General features: G+C 37.6%; 1 protein-coding gene across 1 annotated transcript in view; it reads left to right on the plus strand.

Moving 5' to 3' along the window:
• adam10a (ADAM metallopeptidase domain 10a) overlaps positions 1-10,260 on the plus strand; it is a 127,634-nt gene extending 117,374 nt beyond the window's left edge. Inside the window, exons 10-16 of the mRNA XM_067971500.1 lie at positions 48-231; positions 591-741; positions 2,555-2,738; positions 3,877-3,979; positions 4,746-4,966; positions 7,397-7,523; positions 8,749-10,260. Coding sequence (XP_067827601.1) covers positions 48-231; positions 591-741; positions 2,555-2,738; positions 3,877-3,979; positions 4,746-4,966; positions 7,397-7,523; positions 8,749-8,849 — 1,071 coding nt within the window. The 3' untranslated portion in view covers positions 8,850-10,260. The remainder of the gene's footprint in view (positions 1-47; positions 232-590; positions 742-2,554; positions 2,739-3,876; positions 3,980-4,745; positions 4,967-7,396; positions 7,524-8,748) is intronic.
• Positions 10,261-10,511: the final 251 nt, after the last annotated feature.

Below are 10,511 nucleotides of genomic sequence, written 5' to 3' on the forward strand. Positions count from 1 at the left end.
ACTGTGAATGATATTCAGCATACTATTGTTTCTATTTATCTTCCCAGCATGACTCTGGTACTGAATGTACCCCAGGAGAATCCAAGTCTGGGGAGCTGAAAGAAAAGGGCAATTATATTATGTATGCACGGGCTACATCTGGTGATAAGCAGAACAACAATAAATTCTCTATCTGTAGCATTAAAAACATCAGCCAGGTCCTTGACAAGAAAAGAAACCTCTGTTTTGTTGGTAAGTATGAAGCAGCAGCTGAACTGAATTGGTAAACTGTACTTGTTTAAGCCTTTTTAATAGTATAATTCTTTACCAGAAATTAAAATATTAGCCAATGCCCAGCTTCTATTTGTAGGAAGCTAACTAATAATTTGTGGTGTTTTTAAATGTTCTTTTTGAGTTTGGTACTTTTGACTGTTCTCAGCTAATGAAATCTTCCTATTTCCATTTACAACACTGGGTAATATAGCACCGATTGTGTCTCTATTCAGTTCTGGTCCAGTGTTATAGCTTCAGAAATAACATCTAAATAGTTTAAATACTGCACTCATGCAGAATTTTAATGCTAACTTAGAAAATGTATTTTTTTTAAAAAGAATCTGGCAAACCCATTTGTGGCAATGGTTTAGTCGAAGATGGGGAGGAATGTGACTGTGGTTACAATGATCAGTGCAGAGATGAGTGCTGCTACAATGCAAATGAGGCGGATGACAAGAAATGTAAGCTTAAACCAAACAAACAGTGCAGGTAAGCATAACATTTAAGCTTCTAGTGACATTGTGTTGAATAATTTTATTTTGATTTTCCCTGTCTTGTCTGCACTGAAAGCCAATGCAATAATCAGGCCTCAGTGTACAGATCAGAGTGGGGCTGATTCAGTGAGGCTGCTGCAATTACAGAACTGTCTTTTGTATACAGACTTTATTAATCTGTACATTTGCGGGCAAGGAGGGAAAGAGAAGGGAATTCAATTGTGATTCAAACTTCAGTTTAAACTGTCAAGTGTCCAAATAGGGTACAGCAAGAAATCTACTGCTGAGGTCTGCCTTAAGCTGACAGATGCACTGTATATAATACAGCCTAATATTGGGGAAAACTGGTTTCATTTTTGATCTGACCCAAGCAACTGAAATAAGTTGAATTCTACTGGGTTTTTAAGTTGCTACAGCCATTCTGGCTTTGAAGCTTTATATCCTGGGTTTCAGTATTTGAAGTCTTGGATGTCAAGTTAAATGCATGTTTCTCCCCGTCCCTGTTTCCTGTGGTTTAATAAAATTGTAAAATCTCTGTTCACCTGTGACCCTGGATGGTGAACGTTTCATATGAATTGGTTTATTAATTGGACTCAAACATGGAAAGTTAATCCAGTGTGTATGTCTTGGTAGAATATTACATTTACGTGTTTCAGCAGTGAATTTATCTGATACAAGGAGTAATTTAACTCCTGTATTTAGCATAACTTTGTGTTGTAGTGTCATAGCACATGTGTGAACTTGATATCAGTGCTTTCTTGCTGCTGGTTATTTCTCAGTCTGGCTCTGCTTTCCATGGTTCATCTTCCACCAGCAACAAATAGCTCTGACTGTTGTAGGGAGCAGAGCAGACACAATACCCTCCTCACAATTTCTCCTCCCACAGCAAAATTTGAAATAAACACCAGTCTGAACCTTTACAAGTAATCCAACATATAAGATTTAATTGTAGTAGATCCTAAATTTACATAGTTAGAAGTTTTTGATGAAAAATTGGAAACATGCAGACATAAGTAATTGAGTGATGGCAAGCTACTCAGTACAGGCGGCCAGTATTTATCTTCACGTACAGTGTTGGTGATGTCTTTTGAGGAATTGAAAAATTCATTTAATTCAATCTTGCTTTGTTTAAAATTATGCAAGGGAAAGCATACTGAGTTTGGCAGGACAAAATCTCAGTGTTTGGGAACGGTCTTTGCTTCCCTATAGATGACAAAAGGAGCACTAACAAACGATAACTGATTAATTATGCAATCCTGTCATGACCCTCCTGTAGCATTTTACCCAGGTGCATGCTGCTTTCCCCTTTGAACCATATCTTGACATTAGTCCAATGGCATGATTGAAATACTGGCCTGAACGGCTGCACCTGATGATTTGTTGAAGTCCAAGTCTCAAGCTTTTCTGTTCTGGCCTACAGTAAAATGGAGTTGTATAGCAATTCTATTGTAAGAATCATTTTAATTCCTTCAGAAGAAACTCGGCTTGATACAAAATAGCCAGTGGTGCTCTTTCTGTTCTTTTACTAACTTCAACTATTGTTTGGTGGAATTCATTTTGATTGAACACTAAAAGGGCATTTTTCTTTTGAAGTTTTAATGAATTTTGTGTCGACCTTCATTTGGATATCTTGGGAGGAATGGTTATCTCTAAATATGTTTTGCAGTGGCAAAAAAAGCCAGGAAGCAAATGTAGTGATGTTAATTATTCTTTTGGGTTTATAAACATTAGATGTGATACTTAAGATTTTTTAAGAAAAAAAAATTAGAATTAAAAATATTAATTTTTCTGCTGGCCATTTGTTCTAGCCCAAGTCAAGGACCATGCTGTACCAGAGGGTGCACTTTCAAATCCGCCAGTGAAAAATGTCGTAATGAGTCAGACTGTGCAAAGGAAGGGACATGTAGTGGTGGAACTGCTGCATGCCCAACATCTGATCCCAAAGACAACTTTACTCTCTGTAATAGGGGAACTCAAGTGTGCATCAAGGGGGTAAGTGGTCCATATTGTGTGTTTGCATCTGTATATAAATCTTAATCTGAACATGTCTGAGAGCAGTTGGAGCTACAACTTTTTTGAACAATGTTTAGTTTAGTCACCGTATATAATTGACAGGGTAGGATTTATTTATGCATATGATTAGGTAAGATTCCTCTTGCATGAATGGTAAAGCGACTAAGTAATTTGTTTATACATTCTAAACTTTTTAAATAGTATATAGATATGAAAATAACTGTACATTAGAACTTTCTCGGGCATTTGACGCCAATATCTGGATAATAGCCCATAATTTCTTTCTGTTGGATCATACTGATTTCAGACTATGTGCTGTGAACTAAGTTTTAAATACCTGTTCCATGAAATGTTGGGATAAACTGCTCAGCATCACTTAATTCTTCTAATATTCTAGTAACTTTTCAATATTCAAGATACATTTTTCTTGAAATAAAAGTGATCCATAAATTTTTAGTACTCAATCTAAATAAAACCGATGAAAAGCAAAAACCGTGGATGTTGGAAAGCTGAAATAAAAACAGAAAATGCTGGAAAAGCTCAGCAAGTGATGTAGCATCTATGGAGAAAGAAATAGAGCTGAACCATTACCAGCATTTGCTGCCCAAAAAAATGGGAGCTGTGGTTATGATCTGATGTTATTTCAGTAACTTCAGATCATTATCACTGCTCCCATTTTTTTCAGACAGCAAGTGCTGGTAATGGTTCTGCTGTTGCCATTTACAGCTAATCTAGACCGATCTTTTGTCTCTTGTCCCATTACCACCCTCCTTACCTTGCACAATCATCCCTTTTGTCATTTGATCACTCTTGCCCTCTATCCTATAATAGACTTTCCCTTTTGTTCTTTCCTTCCCTCCTCTCGATCTCTTCTCCCCACGCGCCCCCCCCCCCACCCCGCCACTTTCCCTGGCTCTGTACTTACTTAAAAACTTTAACTCTTTAACATCTTCCAGTTCTGACGAAAGGTTTTCGATCTGAAACATTAACTCTATTTCTTTCCCCACAGTATACGGTGTAAGAATTATTCCCCTGTCGTCTGATCCATTTGCTTATCAAAGATTTGCTTTTGTAATTAAATATTTCAACTCAGTGAAGATTTAATTTTTTTTTCAAGCAATGCTCTGGATCGATCTGTGAGAAGTACAAGCTTATGGAGTGTACCTGTTCAAGCACTGAAGATGAAACCGAACTGTGCCATGTCTGCTGTATGGAGAAACGTAAGTGCTATGTGATATTTGAAGATGAGTAAGAACTCCAATTTTCAGGTGGTGACGGACCAAACTTGATTCTAGCAGTCACGTTATATAGTTCATCTAATGGTTCTATGACATGTTTAAAATAGGTAATAAAAAGGAATTTAAAAAAAAAATTGGATCCCCCCCCACCACCAAAGGCCAGTAGCTGAAGGTATGATGTGGGTATGTCAAATGAGGTCAGGCTCATCTGTGATGTCCTCCGTAGTCAAATTGCCTGCCAGCACTCACTGTCTAGGCTCACACATGAAGAATATACATTTGGATGAGGTACCAATGCCTGTGGAGCTCAGTCCCAGTGACAGTCAGTGTCTTTAGTGAGGGGGAGGGAAAGTTAATGCTTTATTTGAGCATCATTGTATAATACAAAGTAATATATGCATAATAGGGCACAACTTTGCAAGTGTAAGCCTCGCAGCACTGAATTGGCAGGCATTTTTATGTAAAGACTTCCGTTGCCCTCTGCACTGCATCGCGTTGATGGCATTAACTGTACTTGCAGCCCAACACCAAAAGTGAAGATAACCTCCATTACTGAAGTGAGCCTAATATTTTTGTGAGCCACAGCAAAGCTTTGTTTTATGGATCTGTAGTGTCAGTGCTGCAGAAATAGTAAAATCATGTAGTTAACATTAGCCTAAGTATTTAATGTGCAGTTTGGAACAGAATAGCTGGTTGTATGCTTTCTGATATCTTGCAAAACTTCATCTTTTCAATGTACTTTTTACAGATAACCCATCAACATGTGCAAGTACTGGGTCAGAGAAGTGGCACAATCACTTCAATCATACCACCATCACACTACAGCCTGGCTCACCCTGCAATGATTTCAAAGGCTACTGTGATGTCTTTACTAGATGTAGACTTGTTGATGCAGATGGTCCATTGGCCAGGCTAAAGAAAGCAATCTTTAATCCAGAGCTTTATGAAAATATTGCTGAATGGATTGTGGTAAGTAAATTTGATAAAGGTAGTGTAGTTTGAGAAGCATGCTGTGACTATACCTTGAGTCGTGGCTCAATTGTATGTATTTAGCAGTAAGGGAAAAATCAAACCGTTTATGTACAGCAATTCTTTGATAAAATTGATAATTTGTATTAGCAGGAAGATACTTTGTATTTCATCTTTCTTAATTTATATAAGGTACACTAGCTGTTAACAGCTTGATCTTTTCCACATGTTCCTGTTAAAGGAATTTTGATGTGTATAATGGTTTGGTTAGCTTTGATGAAGTATGTCTCCACTGCCTAAACCAGAAAATGTGCAAAGATGCACCCTTTTGGTGCTATACCATTACACTTTGCCACATAATGGTAAGAAACAGATTTGCATCTGCAGCTCTCCTCATGGTGAGTTCTTGATCTCTGTTGTGGCCTTGGTGTAAGATATCTAATGTTAGAGAGTTGAATTATGAAGAAACATTGAAAAAACTTGGGTTCTTCAACATTGAAAGGAGATGATTTTATACCTTTTACTGAGATATATGCAAGATATTAAACAGTACAATTGAAGATAGGATAAGGAGACACAGGTTCGTAGTAGTGAAAGGCAAATTTAGGAACCTATGTCAGGAAGCTCTTCAAGCAAAGAGTAACACCCGGAATAATTTTTGTATAGGGTAGGGCTAAAACTCTGGAATTATCGAAAGGATAATTTAATGCTATCATCAAGGCTGGGAGAAAAAGTGGATTTTTCTAGAATGAGGACCTAAGAATGGCCTTCCTCATCAATATTTTTCTTGTGAAGAAGCTAAGTGGTGGGAGGAAATATTTAGATAGTGTCATTGCAGTGGTTCTTGCCTACCTCATTGGCTGGCATTGGTAGAGGCCTGTGAGAAAGTTGTCTGGCTGACCTCTTGGGGTATGGTTTATAATGTGACAGAATCAGAAGAGGACAAAAGTAACTGCAAAATGATAATGTTTTTGTAAGATTATTAAAATTGACTGTTGTTGAATCGGACTATTTCTGATGTGTGCTAATTCTTCCACACTCCTTGTTGTACAAGGTTCACCATGTACGACAAAAGTAGTAGAAGAACCCAGTATCATTGCAATCCCATCAGTCATAAGATATTAAAGATTTTATGTTTTCAACCATCTGCATATGCATTTTAAAATCCTCCCTTGTTTGGCTGAACACTTGCTCCCTGACTTATCTGTGCTGCCCTTGGTTTCCCCTTCCTTACGTCACAACTCTAGCATTACATACAAACATGCTACATCACGACCACTCAACCTATACTCCTTAACAATAAAACATTACCTCTAACCAATTAGGTCCTTGCATAAGATGTTTTAAACTTTTAGCTGTGTTCAGTGTTTTAAGAAAGTCAGCACAAATTCAATAGTTATTTATAATTATTGAAGAATAAATGTACGTGCACCACATACAAGTATGTATCTTGCCCTTATATGTTCATTCTGGTTCGACAAGATCACAGTTATGCTATTTGCTTGTTTAACACATACATAGGTGTAATTTTGCATTTTCTCTCTCAAATTAAGGCAAATGACTGAATTGTGCGTACATCAGTTACACCTGACTTCACACTCACAGTCCTTAACTTTTTTTAAAATTGCATGTAGCTAAGCGTCATTAGATTTTTCTTTCAGCTACATCCTGAGAGTTATTTTCAGTTAGCTTATGTTAAAGTTTTGCCTCTGGGAAAAATGTTAGTTTAGAGATACTGGGCTAGGCTTTCCACACACCCCTGCAAATTTAAGCCACACAAATGAGTGAAACGTGGCCGCCATGTTTCTGACCATTTACAGTACAGGAGCACTGGACACAGAGGTCACCTGTTCGGAGCTTGATAGAGGGGGAACCAGGGCAGAACTGAAAGAGGGGCCTTTGTCAGCACTCTCTGAGCATGGTCATGTATAGACCCCATTAGTAGGAAAGAGTTTAAGTAAACTTTTTTTTTATTTCTGGGTAGCACACTGAGCACCTCTTTGTCACTGCCCATTTCTGCCCTCAGACTGGTGCAACTTCCAGTAAGGGCCTGAAATCAGGCCAGGGTCAGTAGGGCATCAGTAGGCCGGGCAGAAGTGTCCACCAGCCTCACTTCTGGTGCAACAGCCACTTTCTGTATTGTCAAACTGTTGGAGTTGTTCAGGAACTTGGGGGGTGGTGGGGTGGGTGTCGAAACAAATGAGCGAATCAATGGGCCATTTTAAATCCTTGATGGTGTTTTTTGATTTGATGATGCTTGTACATGTTTTTATAGGTTTATTTCTGGTAGACTACAATTTTGTTTGTTCTTCTGTTGTTTCTAGTAGTGTAATGATGTGATCTGATCCCTTGTTTTGAATCAATAAATGCATTTGGGTATGCTTAGCTGCAATTCCAGTACTGGGAGTAACTCTGCTTTGCTTTTTGTAGGCTCATTGGTGGGCAGTACTGCTCATGGGAATTGCTCTCATTATGTTGATGGCTGGATTTATTAAAATCTGCAGTGTGCATACTCCGAGCAGTAACCCCAAACTGCCACCTCCCAAACCACTCCCAGGTAAGTAATCTATCTATTAAAAGATGTAAGAAAGCCTAGCATATTTCAGTGTAATACAGCACATTCTTGTGGGAACAAAACAGGCTACTTTAGTTGAATGTGATTTTAAATTTTAGGTTTGTTTGGTACAGTTGAGAATTGAAAACAACCTACAATTGCCACTAACAGTACTCAAAGGAACTGTTAACTGTAAACAGGAGGATTCCTGTTTACCATCCATCACTCCCTTATTTTCCCCAGATTCTCTCTTTTTTTCCTAACCCTATCCCACAACAATGACTCTGGCACGTTCCCATCTTTTCTACTCTGTGACCAGGCAAGCATGTGCTCTAGGAGAAGCTAAAATTCAAATGTCAGATGAGACTGATTCTGACTAGAGATTACTAACTTATAATCCAGTCCTTCAGTATTTGAACTACTGTCCACCCTTCAACCTATAGTTAATTGTACATCTTCAGAGTATAAGCTTGAACTTATATTAATTTTTAAAATGCTTGTTATGGCATTTTGTGCAACACCATGATGTGCACTCATTAGAGCAAGTGTTGAAAGATTGACAATGCTGTTAATGTTTTTTTAATCCAATGATCTTCCTCCTGCTCCCCAATTAGATCCCCGCCAGCTTCTCCGTGACTGCTTTCAGTAGTGGTATGTGAATGGCCTACAGGAGCTGTGCTTCTATATGAGGGTGTGACTGGTCCTACCAGTCTTTCCCTCCCCTTAGAGATGGAGCAGACCGCTGCGCTAAAGTGCTCAATCTAGTGGCCTAGCTGAGAGCAAGCTGAAGTCTCTTACTGAGGGCAAATGAGCTCAAATATCGGTCAAAATTGAAATGTGAACTCCAACTCCTTTAAATGAAAATCCAATTTGCTACCATATAGTGTACTTCATTCAGTCTAGAGTTTACCATGTAAATAGTTCCTGTTCTATACAGCTATCCTTTGAGTTAAAATTGTAAAAGGATGCTTGTATGATATTTCCAAACATAATTTTTATGTTGACATGTTGTATGTTAATCACAAGTGTATTTGACTCTGCACTTAAAACTGCTCACCACCAAACACATCTTATCTTCCCCTCCCCTCCCAGCTTTGTGGCATTTGTTGAGCAAGATATTCCGCACACAGTATATGTTCAGTAGTGCTAAGCTTTAGAATAAATTCCACGCAGTCAATGCCATAAAAGTTGTAGAATGTCGCTGAAATGCTCTTTTTTTTTTCTGCAGGCACATTAAAAAGAAGACGACAGCAGCAGCAGCAACAGGCAACGCAACCGTCACGCCAGAGACCCAGAGAGAACTATCAGATGGGACATATGAGACGCTAAACTGCAGCATTTGCCTTGGATCTTCCTAGTGCCTACAGCAGGAAATTTCGCTCCAAAGAAAACCTGTTCCTGTCTTTGTCTCAAATCTGATAGAAAGCTTTTAGGTTCTAATATTAGAGGGAATTGGATTACTTGTGATGGATGCAATCTCCAATTCAAAATGGAGAAAACAAAATCCTCAGTGTCCCTTCTAATCCAGTCTTAATGATCAGATCATGTTTGGATTTTATTAAATCATGTTTGGAAAGAAAGTTTTTGATGAGGCATCACAAAGTCACATGAGATTATTCTGCTCTTGGCCATTTGTGATCTTTCTCATTGCACAGATATGTGACTGTAGGTAATACTATTACTGCTGCCAATTTCAAGCTTTTATGTATGATAACTCAGCAATTTAGAAACTTATTTGACAAATTAACAGATCTTTTTTCCAAACATCAGCCTGTATTTCTAACTCGTACCCATACATCTTTCTGAAGTTGTATGCAAGTAACTTGATATGGATTTAGCTGTAATGCATAAATTTCTGCTGTTTAAAAAAAATTGCTGTTTAATTGCCACACTCAGGATAATGCAAGACGCAAATAATCTAAAAGACCTCTCAATATTTATAGCAGCTGTGAGATGGTAAAATCATGAAATTTGGCTTTAAATTTATAATCTTTATTGCCACCATTTCTTTAACTGATATGAGTGATGAATAGCTGCTGAGGTGTACAGCTCTAGACTGAATGCTCTGGATTGGGGATGTGATAGTCGTAATGCATACAAGTTTAATAAATTATGATTGTTTAAGATTTAGTGTAAAATTGGCAATATTTGATTTCATTTTAGGGAATATAGTCAGCTAGTGTGTTCTGAATTTTGCTGAAAATTGGTGCGGATTTGCCTGGATAACATTTTCAGCTTTTGCTTTATGGCGTGTGGAAAGAATTGTGACAAATCGTTTTTATATTTTGGAATTTAGGTTTGAGATTTGGGATTATATTTTTTTTAAATGCATACTTCTGTGAATTCTGATAATTACAAGGGCAACCACTGAACAGCAGGTGCTCCGCTTTTACAAAGAGCAATAGCTCTTTAGGGGGAGTTTAGATATTTCTATTTACTAAGAATTGAAACTGCTGAATTGCAAATTATAAATTCAACAAAAAATAGTGTTTACTTGGACATATTCAGAAAAAAATTGGATGTCAGGCAGACAGGCCAAAACACTAAAAAAGCATGATCTATTTTCCTCTTTTAAATAGTAAAAACTTGTACAGTAGTCAAGAACATTTTTCAAAATACAACTTTTTGTACATGATTTAGAAAAAGATTTTGTATTGGAAACCCTACAATTAATGTGTGATTCTGCGGAATCCTGAATGATCTTAACAATTGGAAATAAAGGTTTCTTTTTACTTTTGAATCATCTTCTTTTGTTTTACATTGTGCGGGCTGAAAGTGGGTCTGTGTTCCAAACAATGATGGAGCTTTTCAAAGGCGTATTTAAGAAAAATCTGGAGTATTAGACATTTCATATGGTGATATTTTGCTTGTATTATCCTGTGGTAGGACATAGGCAGGACTCAACTGCCTAGTTTTTTATTTCAAGTTTTAAAACCTCATTCAAGAGATGTGCACTGAACCATACATTTCAAGATTAGTTCTGATAGGAAT

Source organism: Heptranchias perlo, chromosome 34 (assembly GCF_035084215.1).
Source record: "Heptranchias perlo isolate sHepPer1 chromosome 34, sHepPer1.hap1, whole genome shotgun sequence".
In the NCBI taxonomy this organism is placed as follows: Eukaryota; Metazoa; Chordata; class Chondrichthyes; order Hexanchiformes; family Hexanchidae; genus Heptranchias; species Heptranchias perlo.